This window comes from Trichechus manatus, unplaced genomic scaffold (genome assembly GCF_000243295.1).
Source record: "Trichechus manatus latirostris isolate Lorelei unplaced genomic scaffold, TriManLat1.0 scaffold00003, whole genome shotgun sequence".
Lineage (NCBI taxonomy): Eukaryota > Metazoa > Chordata > Mammalia > Sirenia > Trichechidae > Trichechus > Trichechus manatus.
Genome location: NW_004443939.1, coordinates 17481146 through 17498834, shown reverse-complemented (window position 1 = coordinate 17498834; position 17689 = coordinate 17481146). Strand labels below are relative to the sequence as shown.

At 35.7% G+C, this 17689-nt stretch overlaps 1 protein-coding gene across 15 annotated transcripts in view; it reads right to left on the bottom strand.

The window, feature by feature from the left end:
* The window catches only part of SRSF11 (serine and arginine rich splicing factor 11), a 46036-nt gene that overhangs the window by 9860 nt on the left and 18487 nt on the right, over window positions 1-17689 (bottom strand). For 9 of the 15 annotated variants that reach the window (XM_023731024.1, XM_023731006.1, XM_023731021.1 and 6 more), the window contains 6 exons: window positions 14817-14950; window positions 10976-11085; window positions 8803-8895; window positions 8008-8057; window positions 6003-6130; window positions 384-465 (listed from right to left, as the gene is read on the bottom strand). In XM_023731024.1, coding sequence (XP_023586792.1) covers window positions 384-465; window positions 6003-6130; window positions 8008-8057; window positions 8803-8895; window positions 10976-11085; window positions 14817-14950 — 597 coding nt within the window. Of the gene's footprint in view, window positions 1-383; window positions 466-6002; window positions 6131-8007; window positions 8058-8802; window positions 8896-10975; window positions 14302-14816; window positions 14951-17689 lie in introns of those variants that run through there. The other 6 variants (XM_023731029.1, XM_023731033.1, XM_023731030.1 and 3 more) reach the window with 4 other exon arrangements.

The window sequence follows — 17689 nt, the reverse complement described above, 5'->3', positions numbered from 1 at the left end:
AAATATAAAAAAAATTATATCTCACTTAGTATCAAACTAGAGAAAAGATTCAGACATAAGGGCTAACCACCAATAAATAAGTGGGGAAAATTTCCTGCCAGTTGCTACCACTATTCATTTATTCCATATGGCAAAAATCTTTTGATAGCCTAGAAATTAGCAATACTTTTAACATCTGGATTTCCTTAGCTTTTAATCTTTTGCTCAACCTGTCACACTAGTCCTATGTCCACTCTCCATTTATACATTTGTGAACTCTCATTCACGTACTGTTACAGCAGTGTTTACTAAAACACTCTTTTATCCAGGAGCTAGCAGGTTAACACGTAGCAAATTAAGGATGTGACAAATTGTCTAAGGTACAAATGCATACAAAAAGTAACCTGTGCCTAGAAGATGAGGGAGTCCTCCTCCTCCTAGAACGTGACCTTGACCTTGAATGTCTTCGTTTTTCTTCTTTTTTATCTGGATTTAAAAGAAATCTAAATTTAGAAATTTTCAAACAAGTAGGAAGATTATCCCAGTTCAGGAGTTATTCTAATAACTTATTTCAGTTTTTATATATTTCCATGAATGTTACAAGTGATCATTTTCTAATCAGAATGTTCAAGTCATTCAAGTGACACAAATCATGCAGGCTTTCATTAGATCCGAATTAGATGTCTGATTCTCAGCTAGAGGCTCTTTTTATTAACAAATGGTACTGGCAAAACTGGATGTCTATCTGTAGAAAAATGAAACAGGACTCATACCTCACATCATACACAAAAGTAACTCAAAATAGATCAAAGATTTAAATATAAAATCTAAAACGATAAAGACCATGGAAGAAAAAACAAGGACAACACCAGGAGCCCTAATATTATGGCATAAATAGAATACCAAACATAACTAAAAGTGTACAAACAGCAGAAGATGAACTAGATAAACGGGACCTCCTAAAAACTTAAACACTTACGCTCATCAAAAGAATTCTCCAAAACAGTAAAAAGAGAACCTACAGACTGGGGAAAAAACAATTTCGGCTAAGACACAGCTGACAAGAGCCTATTTTCTAAAACTTATGGAACACTTCAACACCTCAACAACAAAAAGATAAATAATCCAATTAAAAAATGAGCAGAGGATATGAACAGACACTTCACCAAAGACCTTTAGGAGGCTAACACACACATGAAGAAATGCTTGCAATCATTTTAGCCATATAGAGATGCAAACCAAAACTACGGTGAGATACCATCTCACCTGGACAATAACAGCACTAATCAAAAAAAAAAAAAAAAAAAAAAACAGAAAATAATAAATGTTGGCAAAGTTATGGGGAGATTGGAACTCTTACACATTGCTGGTGGGAATGTAAAATGGTACAATCACTATGGAAAATGATATGGCACTTCCTTAAAAAGCTAGAAATACCATATGATCCGGCAATCCTACTCCTAGGTATACACCCTAAAGAAATAAGAGCCGTGACACAAATAGACATATGCACACCCAGGCTCACTGCATCATTACTCACAATACCAAAAAGACGGAAACAACCTAAGTGTCCATCAATGGATGAATGGATAAACAAACTGTGGTACATACACACAATGGAATACTACGCAAGCTAAAGAATAATGACAAATCTGCAAAAATATCTCACAACATGGATGAATTTGGAGGATATTAGGCTGAGTGAAATAAAGTAAGTCAATCACAAAAGGACAAATATACGAGACCACTATTAAAAAAACAAGAAAAGGTTTACATACAGGAATAAAAAATTCTTTGATGGTTACCAAGGATAGGAGGGGGAGAAGGAAAATTACTAACGAGACAGAAGACTTGTATTAATATTGGTGAAGGAAAAGGCAATACACAATATGGGGGAAGCCAGCACAACATGACCAATGCAAAAGACGACACTGAGAGGAACGCAAGAATGAAGGGCAACTATGGTAATTATTTTAACGTAGACAATCCTGCAACAATAGTATTAACAAACAATAATTTATGAATGGATACACTAGCATGCTAAAGAAGTTTGGGAGGGTGTAAGGGAGCACACCCACCTTGCAGATACAGGTTTGGTTGTGGATATTTCTACATACATAATTGTAGGTGCTGCATGTATGTTAATATAGACAAAACAGCACACCAGGGGCACAGTCATGAAAACTTAGATATAACCAAAAAGCTCACAGGACAAAGTTCCTAGGCTCAAAGGCAAAGGACCACAGACTCAGGGGACTGCTACATCAATTGGCACAACAGAGTTCATTAAGACCATGTTCTGCATCCTACTTTGGAGAGTAGCATCTGGGGTCTTAAAAGCTTGTTAATGGCCATCTAAGATACAACTATTGGTTTCTTCCCATCCAGAGCAAAGAAGAGTGAAGAAAATCAAAGACTCAAAGGACTAATGGACCACATGAACCACAGCCTACACAATTCTGAGACAAGAAGAGCTAGATGATGCCTGGCTACCACTACCAACTGCTCTAACTGGGATTGCAACAGAGGGTTGTAGACATAGTGGGGAAAAAATGTAGAACAAAAAATCAAACTCACAGAAAGACTAGACTTACTGTCTGACAAAGACTGGAGGAACCCACCTTTGAGCCAAACAACAGGTAGGCCAATAAAATAAACAACAGTACCTGAGAAGAACATGCTCCTTAAAACAATCACTTATACGACTGACCAAAAGGACATTTGCCCAAAAGCAAAGATGAGAAGGCAGGAGAGGAGAAAACCAATATAAAAGGAAACAGGGAACCCAGGTGGAAATGGGAAGACTACCAACTCACTGGGGGGAATGAAACCAATGTCATGGAACACTTTATGTACAAACTATTGAATGGGAAACTAATTTGCTCTGTAAACTTTCACCTAAACCACAATAAAAATTTTTAAAAAATAGAGGTTCCTTTTACTTGTCAGACTATGGAAGCTATAAGGAATTGTTTATAAAGCAATCTATGGAAAGGAATACTTTTCTCATTCTTTAGCTCTGATTTATTCTTTAGAGGGCTTTAAAGGAGGAGTTGCTTCTTCCTTTCCTAGGTTCTGTTGTTGTTAGGTGCCATCGAGTCAATTTTGACTCACAGTGACCCCATGAGACAGAGTAGAACTGTCCCATGCGGTTTTCTGGGCTGCAATCTTTATGGAAGCCAGATCGCCATGTCTTTCTCCCACTGAGCCATTGGGTAAGTTCAAACAGCCAACCTTTCGGTTAGCAGGTGAGCATTTAACTGTTTGGGACACCAGGGCTCCAAGGTTCTACCTTCCCAAATGTAGCTATAATTCAGCCAGATTAAGACTTTTAATTTTCATGATTATGCATTAATAACATCTTTCCAGTTAGCATTTAACTATAATATATATAATAAGCTTAAAATAAATAAATAAAAATACTATTTTTAGCTGCCGTCCAGTAGACCTCCGACTCATGGTGACCCCATGCACAATGGAACAAAATGCTGCCTGGTCCTGTGTCACCTCCATGTTCAGTTTGTGGACTGGACCATTGCGATTCATGGTGTTTTCACTGACTGATTTTAAGTAAATCGCCAGGGCTTTGTTCCTAGTCTTAGTCTGGAAGCTCTGCTGAAATCTGTTCAGCATCACAGCAACACGCAACCCTTCTCTGACAGATGGGTGGTGGTGTTGGCTGTGCACGAGGTGTGACAGTCAGGAATCAAACCTGGATCTTTTGCACAGAAGGTAAGAAGTCTACCACTGAACCACCAATCTCCCAAATAAAAATGTATTTTAATTCTTGGTCCTGCAAAAGGTTTCTTACTATGTGTGTGTCTGTGCACATGTGAATGTTTGGGGGGCAGGGAACGATAACTCTTCTTCTACGTTCTAATAAAGAGGCTCAATATTTGGCCCCCAAATTCCAAAAGTCTTAATTCATTCACTGTTCACTATACTTCTAAGACAGAATTGGCTGTAAGTACGCCAACTTTCTTCTTGAAATCTACCTGTTGTTCCCCTTCCCTACAGAATTTTCAATTGTGTTAAGAACCAGATGTAGACTGAATTCTTATTTCCTGGGTTTTAAACAGCATAAAAGAAATTCCTTTAACTTAGGACCTAATGAGAGAAATATAAAGTCACTGCATTCTTCATATATAGGCTATGATCAAAGTGAGATTGAGTTCTCTTTCACATTTAGATCATTTCATTAACAGGATTCAATTTATTGTGAATGTTATCATTAACAAAAAACCAGGAAAACTAAAAACTCATAGAGAAACTACTTTCAGGCAAGAGTTTTCACTGAAAATTAAAACAAAACAAAACAAAAACAGCATAGTGTACTGGCTTTGGAATTATACAGATCTAGTTAGGTATAGTTGTCAGAGCCCTGGTGGCACAGTGGTTAAGAGCTCAGCTGCTAACCAAAAAGCTGGCAGTTCGAATCCACCAGCTGCTCCTTGGAAACCCTATGGGGCAGTTCTACTCTGTCCTATAAGGTTGCTATGCGTCGGAATTGACTCAATGGCAATGGTTTTGGTTTTCTGGGTTATAGTTAGGTATATATTTAAATATTGGGTTGCTAGAGTCGGAATTGACTCAGTGGCAACGGGTTCAAAGGGGTCAAGTTTAGGGATTCGGAGCCCTGGTGGCATAGTGGTTAAGGCCTCGGCTGCTAACCAAAAGGCTGGCAGTTGGAATCCACCAACTGCTTCTTGGAAACCCTATGGGACAGGCTCTCCTGTCCCACAGGGTTGCTGTGAGTCAGAATTAATGGCAACAGGTACTTAGGTTATTTAAAAGCTTCTACTACGTGCTCGTTATTGTGACCTTGGGCAAATTATTTAAACTTTATTAATTAAACGAGATAGTACACAAAGTATTAGTATTAATCTATCTAACATAAAATTACTTTCCTAATACTATACATACATACACACATATGTGTATGTATGTGTGTATATATACGTGCTCGCTTTTGCTATATATATGTATATACACACACACACACCCATATATATATATACACGCTCATACATATGTACATGTATATATATATATATATATATACACACACACACCTCTCCAAGGCCCTGGTGGAGCAATGGTTAAGCATTTGGCTGCTAACCAAAAGGCAGGCAGTTGGTGCACACACGCACACGTAAGTGCACACACGGAAGTCCTGGGGGCGTAGTGGGTTAAGTGCTTGGCTGCTATACAAGAGGTGGGCAGTTCAAGCCCACCACTCACTCCATGGGTGAAAATTGTGGCAATATACTTCCATGAAGATTACATACAGCCTTGGAAACCCTATAGGGAAGGTTCTACTGTGTCCTATAGAGTCGCTATGAGTTGGAATCAACTCGATGGCACATGACAATCCAAAAAACAACATGTATATACTAAAAATATTTCCATTTATTAAGAAATGAATAAATTATAACATTTAATGGGGAAAAAAAAATCCAAGACCCAAAATAAGCAGATAACGGGATAACCATTTCATCTCAAATAGGTAACAGGCAAATAATAAAGTGTTTGCTCTTCCTTAAACAAATGGCATAAAGAGAAGCATCTTTACTAGATTCTTTAGGCCAAATAAAAGGCAAAAATCAATTAGGCTATTTCAACTGTGCAAAAATGAATGATTATAAACAACCAAAATATTATACCAAGTATAAGACAATTCTAGGCACTACTGGCATTTTGGGCTGGATTGTTTTTTTGTTGTGGGGAACTGTTCTGTGCATTGTAGGATATTTAGCAACATCCTTGGCCTCTACCTACTAGAGCAGTTGGTACCAGTTTGATTGAGAACCTAAAGTGTCTCCAGTCATTTCCAAATACGTCTCTGTGGCAACCTCTCCCCAGCCCAACTGAGTATCACTGCACCACATGGTTTTTATATATCAGAATCTAGAAATTTAGAAAATGATTTACAATATTCAGCAACACACTTCTATACATATGTCAATCATTTTTGCCAAGAAACATATAGCTTGTTTCAACACAACTGCATAAACACATTTTACCTGGTTCTATAGCAGCAGAAATTAGGGACTGTGCTTCTCGTACTCTTTTCATGGCTTCCTCTATTTCTTTACTAGAGGTATCTGATTTCAGACTTGGTGAAACTAGACCAGCAGCTACATGATTCAACCTGAAACAGAAACAAGAATTGAATATGTGAAATATTTTTATATGCATACCAGGATTTCTAATATAAATACAGGGTATACAACGAGCTTCAACCGTATTGGTGATATTTTATTTTACAGGCTGGGTGATGGGTACAAGCCTGGTTTTTATCTTAATTATAATTTAAAAAAGGGCTACTAACCACAGTTGAATGATTTTGTCCTCCCCACCCGCCCCCTCCCCAACTTACTGATAGTGACTTTCAGCAAGTTAAGGGAAAAAAGCATAAAGTTGAATGTAACAAGGAATCACACATTCAAAAATATCACGAGTTAGTTATATAGTGAGTAGAAGACAATTTCAGCTACAGCATGTAGAACACTTTTCATCAAAGCACCTAATAAAAGATGTTATTATTCTATAATAAGTACTACAGTTTCCCTCACCTCTGACTAGCTAACTTATTTATCCTCCAGGGCTCAGCCTCTTTGATCTTCATACTAATTTCATCCTCCTTGTACTAAGTTTCCATAGCTCTTCTGTACTTTCCCTAGCTGAGTATACACATTCATGTTTTACTATACAGAAAACCCTCGGAGCACTGGTGGCACAGTGGTTAAGAGCTTGGCTGCTAACCAAAAGGTCGGCAGTTCGAATCCACCAGCCGCTCCTTGGAAACCCTATGGGGCAGCAGTTCTACTCCGTCCTATAGGGTCACTATGAGTTGGAATCAACTTGACAGCAAAGAGTAAATTCCCCCTATCCATGGTTTCACTTTCTGTGGTTTCAGGTACCCTTGGTCAACTGCAGTTCAAAGATATTAAATGGAAAATTCCAGAAATAAAGAATTCATAAATTTTAAATTGTGAGCCATCCTGAGTAGCATGATGAAATCTTCTGCCATCCTGCCTGGGATGTGAATCATCCCTTTGTCCAGTGTATCCACACTGTATATGCTACTTGGCTGCCCGTTAGTCACTTAGTAACTGTCTCAGTTATCAGATCGACTGTTGTGCTATCACAGTGCTTGTGTTCAAGTTAACCCTTATTTTACTTAATAATGGACCCAAAGAGCAAGAGTAGTGATGCCAGCAACTCAGATATGCCAAAGAGAAGCTGTAAAGTGCTTCCTTTACGTGAAAAGGTCAAAGTTCTAAACTTAAGAAAAAAAAAAAAAATCGTATGGTGAAGTTGCTAGGATCTACAGTTTAAGAACGAAATCTTTTATCCATGAGACTGTGAAGAAAAACAAATGTGCGCTAGTTTTGCTGTTGCACTTCAAACTGTAGGTGAATACAGTACAGTAAGATATTTTGAGACAGAGACCATTCACGTAATTTTTATTACAGTATATTTTAAAAACTGTTCTATTTTACTATTAGTGTTGCTAATCTCCTACTCTGCCAAATTTATAAATTAAACTTTATCACAGATATGTATGTACAAGAAAAAACATAGCATATATAGAGTTCTGTACTATCTGCAGTTTCAGGCATCCGCTGGGGGTCTTGGGATGTATCCCCCGCGGGTGGGGGTGGGGGGCTACCGTATTTAAATGTTTAATGTTTCTTCTTAATTGAAGTATAAATTATATGGAGATAAGGACTCATACCAGGCACTCAATATATATATTTTTGAATGAATAAGCTAAAGAAAATACTTAACTCTTTGTCATTCTGAAATAATGTATTTACAACTTTTATAAAAACCCCAAATTACATTAAAACAAAACCCTTTATAGATGGAATTACTTTTCCTGGATTTTCCCTTGTTTCTAGAAGACAGAAAACATACTGCATGCCTGAGACTAAGTAACTTTCTTTTCATTTAAAAAAACTGCTCTGTAGATATCAAACACCCTTATCCATATAATCCATGGAAACATAGAAAAACCCTTACTTGGGATCAACAGTACTCATAAGCTTCAACAACTGATCTGCGGCAAGAGACTGCAAAAACAAAAATGTAATAACGGTAATAACACACAAAAACAATACATAACTGATACTTTTATTTTTTCAGTATGGTGAAATGTCTGGAGACAATCTGCTAAACCTACAAAAAGTAGCACACTCTAGAGCACAAAACTTTCCAAAAGATACATAAGGTATAAGCCACACTTGTTATATTAAATTTTCTAGCAGCCACATTTTAAAAACTAAAAGAAACAGAAGACACTTGTGGCTATAGTACTGGAGCATCTCTAGCAAGTTAAATCTGAACATTATGAGGCTGAACAGTCTAGATTTTATGGAGCAATTACCTCTTAAGACTTTTGAAGATAATGGTTGAAAAAAATGTAAAACAAAAGTGCTTAGTTAGTATGTCAAAAGATCTCCACAAATTAAAGATCGCGAAAAAAAAAAAAAAAAAAGTTTAGCTAACTTGCAATGAAAGGAACATTTCCAAGTGAGTAAATGATAGGAAAACAAATGATGAACCCACTTCCCCATCCTTTCATGTCTGTTTTCTCTGACTTCATGACATACTGATGTAAAACTATTACCTACTATGAATCGTATAAAACAAATTCTTTAATAAGAAAAAAGACTAATAATTCAGTGACTCTTTAAAACTCTTTTTTAACAAGTTTACATTAGACAAAACTACTACTTTTGAAATGAAAATTAAGTTAATGAAATATATTCTTTAATTATAAAAATGAGCTCAAAGTTGAAGGGTCAAAAGTTATACCTGAGAGTTCAAGTTTGCTCCAGGAAGCCCAAGTGCAGCAAGGGCAGGATCGAGAGTAGGAGCTCCCAAAGCAGCCAATGGAACAGCGCCAATCTGTGAAATTTCAAATTTTATTTATTAAAACTTCACTTCTATTCTCTACACCAGAGGATCAGCAACTTTTTTTCTGTGAAGGGCCACATGGTAAATAGTTTTTAAGTTTGTAGGCCATGTGGTCTCTGTTGCAACTATTCAACTCTGCTATTACAGCTCAAAAGCAGCCACAGATAATACATAAATAAATGGGCATAGTTGCGTCCCAATTAAAAATTTATTAACAAAAACAGGTGTCTGGCCCCTAGGTTGTAGTTTGCTGACCCGTGATCTATGCGATGGAAGCCCTATTTTTCCAGTCACTGCAGAACATTTTACCCCTAATATCAGGATTTAGGAAAAAATAAAAGTTTCAGTATATTCTTGTGCCAATTATAAATATTACTTTTCAGCTCCAAATCCACCGTTCTTTGCCTTGCTTTGTGATACTGGAGGTGGGACTCTATATTTTCCTTTGACAGCTGGCATAATGTTAAGCTTTGTCTGTAGAGGATGCTGCCAAGGCCACTGACCAAGGAAGGGGCTACTCTTCCTGGTTCCTGTATCCCATTTCGGTTTGTTCCTGAAGCAACAAGTGGGGCATTCAGTGGCCTTTACCTCTCAGTGATTATCAGTGACATCCGCTTGGGCAGCCTCCTAGCGAATATGTGGGCACTCTGAGAACCTTTCCACTATCCATCCCTTCAAAGGTCTAAATTTAATTAAGCCTTGAAGGGAATCTTCCTCATCTAAATGGGTTTCTTCCTTGTGTTCTCTGTGTCTCAGCCCTAGAGGTAGTGGTTGCTTCCTAGAACTGCTATTTATATATTCTTCAGCATTCCCCTAGTAGTTAATAACCTGTTATCCAAAAACTAAACCCACTGCCGTCGAGTCAATTTCGACTTACAGCAACCCTAGAGGACAGAGTAGAACCGCCCTGTAGAGTTTCCAAGGCTGTAAATCTTTATGTAAGCAGATTGCCACATCTTTCTCCCACACAGCGGCTGGTGGGTTTGAACCGCCAACCTTTTGGTTAGCTGCTGAGCACTTTAACCATATGCTGTTACTAGTTTATAATTCTTTACATTACACTTCCCATATTCAAACTACTGTGTGGTTGTCTCCTGAAACAATTCTGATTAATGAATAATTTGATATAAGCCATTGTCAAATTCCATAGCTTTCGAAGCGGTTTAACTTTCTACACAAGCACTTTTTCAATTAGTAAGTATAAGGTACCAAAGTTTCTGTGATTTAACTATCTACTGATTATAGGAAAAATACTGTGTTAATACTACTATAAAAATGGCTAAGTAAGACTATAGTTATTACACAATTTTAAACATCAAAGGATCTAGAAATCACCTAGATCTTCATTTTACAAGCAAAAAAATAAGGATTAAGAAATAACCAAGTTCATACCTAAAACGTGGGAATGCCTGATCTCATGCTCTCAAAAGCTTGGGAACCCCTGATGTCACACTCTTTCCATTATATGACGTTCTACCATTCACTTAAGAGTTAACAGAACTATTTACACAGGCATGACGACATAATAAAAAAATGCTGTTATAAAATTCTAGTTGAGGCTCATTATTCACTATTTTTATTTCTTTCACCATGAGAAACTTCTGACCAGCACGAGTTACAATCTCTTCGAGAGGTTAGAATGGATATTTAAAGTGCCTTTTAGTTTGAAAATTATGTTATAATCCAGAAGAAATTTTCTCCAACTTTATTTCCTTTTCCCCATACCATATATCCCCATCAAGAATCTATCTTTATTTTAAAGCCTCCTACTTGATTCAGGCTCCAAGATACAGCTAAAGATCAGAGGGCCGGGGGGAAAGAAGGCTGTGCACTTAAGAAGTCTGAACTTCAGCTTTATTTTCTTTCATGGTCCTAATGAACACATTTTTAAACAATGGCAAAAAGTGCAAAAGTTCCAACAGATTTTCTTTAATTATTTATGACTACAATGCAACTTTTTACAATATTATGCATGTGTGACATTGATCTATGAACTAGAATCACAACAGCAACTAAAATCGCAAACAGGTTTAGCTGTATCCACAATTTAAAAATTTAATAGAACTTATACCTGGGTAAGTGGGTTAGGAGTAGGCAGGAGACCACCACCAGGCAGAAGACCTGCCACTGCATTAGCTGGTGCCAACAGAGACAAAGCCTTAGTCTCATCAGGAATAACTCCTGCAGAGAAATATCCTCGCATTAGAACACATTCTTTTGCAAGACAGAAAACACACAAAAACACCCAGAAAATGTCTCCCTGATACACCACCTGAGTTTGTTGAAAGTACTTATGTTCGCTAAAATATAAAGCTTGATTTCTATATTTATTTTTAATTTTATGTCAGAATGAAACTTCAATGTGTGAAAATTTGTTTCCTTTTTCTCTACAATGGTTAAGTTTCTAGAGTAAAAAAAAAATAGCACAATACACACTACTTTTTTGTTAACACTGCCAAGATTTCATCACCTGTACTCGATTTTTAAGTCATGAACCAAACGTAAGCAAGCACAGTCGGTTCTCCAGGGGTGTGCTCTCAACTTTCAAAAGCTGTTTTATGAACAACGACTCGTGTCGGCTGCTTCACTATAAAGCACACAGAAAAATCAAGATACACAAGACAAAAAAAGTTTGATTTAGGGGTTAATAATATGGTACAGTTACTATGATTTTTTTACACCTACCATATAAACTTTGTAAAACTTAAAGAGAAGAAAAGTATGTAAAGGAAATACTCTGTTGGAATCAAGCGTAGGGCTTTTGCTGACTCATGAAAATGAATTATGTTTCTGAAGGTCTCTGAATACACTCGGGATGCATGTGTGGGACTGAGAGAAAGAGAGAGAATAGGTAAAACAACATGGCACATTCCTTACCTGTACAGTAAAATGCTTTATGTTCCAATATGTGCCATGCTAACCATACCAAAAAATGCTGCTATATATAGTCAGTTTAAAAGCTAACTTAGCCAAACTCCTTAAGCCAAAAAAGACATGTATGTCTGTTTTTAAAAGCCTAATCTGTGTATTCAGATAAAATCTAAGGGTCCTAAGACAAATATTTATGTAGACAATTTAAATTCTATTCAATAGCAAAAGCCCTATACAGATGGATTATCTGTTAATGTGCCCAAGCCCCCAAAATGAGAGTTCATAATACAATTAAACTACATATTTGCAAATACCAGTAGTATTTCTGTAATACATATTAAGAAACTGCATCTCATCATAAAACATACAATATGTACAGGGCACTTAAGAGAAACTGGATAAGCTGCAGAAGAAAACTGTTGGGTGGTATTTTCAGCAGGGCCTGGTATATAGTTCAGGCTGAACCAGGGAAAAGAACTGTAAAACACAACAACAAAAAAGAAAAACCACTGTTAAATAAAGGTAATGGTTCCTTCCACCTATACTGAGAAGTGCCGATAATATAAACAAATGTATACTACACAGCACTGTTATCTTGCTTGTGTCAGAGCTGTCATCAGTTTAGATACCAAGAGTTATGGAGGGGGATAGGGGAGAAGATAATTTAGATATAGGGCATTAATGCATCAATATTAACAAACCTACAGATTATGGGATAATTTTGCATGCAAAATTATGTCTCAAGAGGATATATCAACATCTTACTCAAATTAGTGCATTTGCAACATTTCTGGCAAACTAAAATCCTCTTGAATTTATTGTGAGACACCTGATAGAAGATCTGCATCCATTAAAAAAAAAATCATGCATCTGATCCTCTGATTAAAAAAAAGACTATTTAAAAATAAAACTACAATTTAAAAATAGCAATGAGGCCCCTCACCAGTTAATTTTCATGCGTCAAGAGTATTTTTTTTACTGCTGCTTTGATAGAACCATGAAATACTGCATGAATGTGTAGAAATGAAAGAAAAAGAAACAGACAAAAGAAACAAACATTAACCAAGGAACCTAAATAACCCCAAATCCATTACTATTAAGAGTTCCTTCCAAATCCAGCTATCTCAATTAAGACTATTCTTTACTGTACACTTCGTGTTTATTATTCTAAAAACACTGACCAAAAACCAACACCAAAGTGTAAGAGCTAAAACTAGTGAAATGGTGACAAAGGGACTGAATACATTACCTAGTAGAGACAACATTAATACAGCATATCATACCAGAAATTAAATACACCAAAAATAAATTTCTGTACTAAATACATCTATAATTCTACATATACACCCAAATATTTCACTTTCATAAAAAGATCTAGAAAAAATATTATAGTCTAAAAATATTTATGAAAGCCAGTTATGATATACTGTATTATGTTCAGGGCTTGTTAACTGTGACATAATACTTAACCAATATAAATTCTTTAAACTTAAAGACTAAAATGTTTTGCACATTACTCATATGATTTGACCTTTTTTCCAAGACCTATCATCTATTTTACTCATCCTGAATTTAAATTTTGTATATTTTCTCTTGGTGACATGTCTTATCCTACAATAGGCACACTGGTATAAAAGAAACTGCTTAACCAAAACACACTAACTCAAAAATTTATCTTTTTTTTTCTTTTTTTAACCTTAACGATCACGTAGACAGATGTAGTTATTCTATAGCATGCCTTAACCACTCTATGAATGTTAATTTCTTAGAAAACCACAGAGGCAATTTCTCTACGCTTTAAGGACTAGACATTTCACAACTCTTACAATGCATGGTGTTAAATGTTCACATTGGTATCCAAAGATCTATGATAGCATCTAAAAACAAGTATCGAGATTCAGCTTCCACTGACCAGTTCATTAAGGAAAGGGAAAATGCATTTAAATCCTGGTCAGTATAGTTATTAAATTATTAACTTAAAATCCAATAATTCTATCATATTTAAGTGATTCCTTTGATCAAAATTTATAGTAACCAAAGAGCAAATCAAGTAACAGTACATTGGGAACAAACTAATTATAAAATATGCCTTAGAAAATTTTACAAAATGGCATTAAAATAGTGCTGTCTTGTCACAGTGGCTTTTTTAGATCCAAAAAACCTGCTCATTTTTTTTTCTGTCAAATTACTTTAACAGCCTAAAATGTAAAAAGAGAGAAAATGTAGTTAACAAATGGTTACACCAGGAAAACACTTGGGGGGACTTGAGTGCTTGCTGGCCTTTAGTTAATGTCTAGAATCCCCTGTAGCTGCAGAGGACCCACTGTTTTTCAGTCATCTGGAAGGGTTTTGCATTTGCCTTCTCCACTACAAAAATCACACACACAAATAACAGAGAGAAGAATTTATTATTTAGAGATATTCTAGCAAATATAGCAAGAACGAACAAGAAAATCTGGCATAAAAACAAAACACCCAGTGCCCATCTGGCACCTAAGCTATCGGAAATCTTGAACTTTTTGCAGAAACCAAAATATTGCAACCCTTGGTATACTGGAAGAATTCAATGTGGGATTTTTTTAAGTTATCAGGAAAAGGGCACACTAAGAAAATGAAACTAACCTACTCATTTATTTAAAAAAGAAAAAACAGTCATGCATTTATTTGATGTATTCTGTATACGTGAACCGTCTGCAGGGAGTGAACCACTTGCCGTCAGAACTTATTTAATAAAACTCAACATTAAATTTACTAAATAGATGTATCTTAGAAAATTACAATTAGGGACATGGTTTTAGTGAACTTAAAAATTTTTAAAAGAATGCAAAACTTAAGTATCTTATAAAAGCAGATCTGATTTATAATTTTTAGAATTAAAAAAAATCTGCTAATAAAAATTATGGACCACAGTATAACAAGGGTTTCAAAATGTTAATAGCTTAGATTTTAACATGCGACTAACGCTCACTCTATAACTATACTGAGGTAGATTAGATGGTCATCATAGGATGCCCACATAGGTAGTTAAACAAAGCACAAACCTTCTGCATATGGTACGACTATCAAAGCTCTGTCAACGAACACAGTGTTTGTCAGATGCTGTGCCACAACTGCTGAGTCGGGATCATGGAACTTAACAAAGCAGACACGGGATGAGACTGGCAAAGGTGAATCACTAAAAAATAAACAAATAACATGAAAAAGAATATCAGTTAGAATAAAAACGTTTTATTTACAAACCAACACTTGCCTTCCAAAAGTAAAATGGGCAGATAAAAACACATACTCGTAGGTATATTAGTTTAATTAACTAGATCAAAAGAAAATGTCCTTTCAAATAACGTACTGTCCACTGAATCCATGTAGAAATTACAATGTAGATAAACATTTATAATTACTGTTTATAGTGTACCATGTTAAAAAGAGCTTGAAACTGAAGTCGCACAGTTTGTGCAGATTCTAGGTATATATCACCAGGTGGTTAATTTTTTTTTTAAATATCAATATAAAATGTTTTAAAACAGAGGTAATTAGTAATTAGTTTTGGCTTGGAAAACTTATTACAGCTCACTTTTGTCCTCTCTGCCTTATGCATTTTCCTAAGTTCTCCAGGAATATTCCCTAAATAGAAGTTGTTAGTTGCCATGAAGTCAATTCCTACTCATGGCGACCCCCATGTGTGCACAGTAGAACTGCACTGCCTCAGAAGTATCACAACTAACTTTTCAGAGTTAAAAACATGAAAAGTTTTCCACTTCAGGGACAAAAGAATATCCTGGCAAAGTGCATTTATTTGATAATCAATGAGTTTTCCTGACCTGCATAACAGAACTGGTTCCAGGCCCTTTCTTCTTTCTTTCACCCACAGCACATAAGAACTCCTAAGCTTTGAAAACAATTAAGGCTTTCTGGCATAGAACACTTTTCAGAGAAAAAAAATGAAGCACATATGGGGATACTACCCTACACCCTTAGTACTATTTTATGAAATTCCAATAAGCAAAAGAGCCACTTCCTTCAGCAAATGGCTTCTTTGGGTAAGCAAAAAACAAGTGCATGTTATGGCAGTGTGAGTAGGATAGACATTGCAGGGAGTGGCGAGTTTTTTATACGGGGTGGTCCAGATTTCTGCCATGAAACTGTGAAAGGAAAACATTAAATAAAGGGAGAACATGTTCCCTAACTCCACACCAAATGTTATTTGAAAACCAATGCCCAAAGGCAGTAGTAATCAGCCCTGGTTACACATGATAAATCATCTGTGGGAAAAAAATATCTAGGCTCTCCACTCCACATCAATTAATCAAGATCTCTGATAGATGGGAGACTGAGTAGCAGCTTCTTCTTAAATTCTCCCTCCCAGTTTTTACATGCAACCAGGATAGAAAATCAATGCTTAAAGAGCACAAAAGCCTTATACATGACAAGCCTAACACGTTAAGTCTCAATAATGCAAAGGGAAATCCTATATTCTAATGCCATTAGAATGGGATTTAACTGATAGCTTTTCTAGTAAATGAGACATTTTCATGTGTACATAAAACTAATTACATCAGATTTCGTTCACTTGGTTATTTCAGAGCTATAAATTTGCTGTTAAAAAGATTAATTTTTTTCATCATTTGAGTACTAATGAAATTTTTTTCTCATAACCTGAAGACTAACAAAAGGCTTATATGGCCTGCGAACTCAAGCTCATTAGAACTTCTAATGGACATCTCCCTTAATGAACACAGATCCTAATCTAAGTCAAAGTAAAGTTGACAACATATCCAAACAGGATCTAAGCTACTTTGTTAGACGCTTACTAATAAATTATTTGAAAAGATGCAGTGTGTTTTTTCTTCTTTTAATGTGAAGCACTACTGGTCTAAAATTGAGAGTATTATACCCTGAATAAGAGATACATGCAAGCAGTAGAAGAATGCTGTTTTTTTCTAGTACTATAGCTACAGTATTGTTTCTTTCTTTTCTGATACCTATGTTTTTACCACGAAATTGAAAAGTTCTTTTAAATGCAGGTATTACGTCCTTAACACCTAACACAATGCCTTGGGAAACAGTACATACCTAAATTTCTCTTAAAAAGTGATCTCTACCAATTCTTTGACACTGTCTATTGTTATCTGACTGAAATAAAAATGACTATCAGATGTAAGGTTCTTAATACTATATGTATAACCAATAGGACTTTCAAAAAAAAATTAAAATACCATCTTTAAATAAGTCATGTGCTTACAATGTATTTCCATTCACTTGGGAATATTAAAACAATTCATATCTTGTTCTACCCACTCATGTCATAGGAATGCTACAATTACTACTTTTGCTACATAAAAACATAGATGGGGGGAGGTAAGGAAAAAATATGAATAATTTAAATACTATGGAAAAATGAGTGACACCAAGATAAATCAGATTCAGCTTTCTCCTCACTTAAAAATGGTCTCTTTTGAACAGGTTTTTAATACTCTGTTGCTATTTAGCCCAACACAACTATATTTTTATAATTTCTCAGTTAAAATTTGCTAATAAAAGATGTAGAAATTTTTTGCTAATAAAAACATAGAAAACAGATGCATGAAATCAATTTTCATACCCTAGAATTTTGTGCAAGGAACACATCTAAAATGTCCATGTCTTTACTCCCTATTATTAAGAATTAATAGAGATGAGGCAGGGCAACTGGAAAGAACTGATGAGTAAGATAGGGAAAAGTGATCCCTGAATGACACTTCTGCCCTCCACCTAAGATGCAGTGGTATTTTTCCAATGTTTTTAAAGTATCCTTTGAGAGCTGTTTCAGACTTCTGTTGTCCATCTCAAGCCTACTGAATCAGAATCCTTTTTATAAGGAAAGAACCCTGATTCTTCACAAGAACTTCAGTTGATATTCATACCCATGAGCAATCTC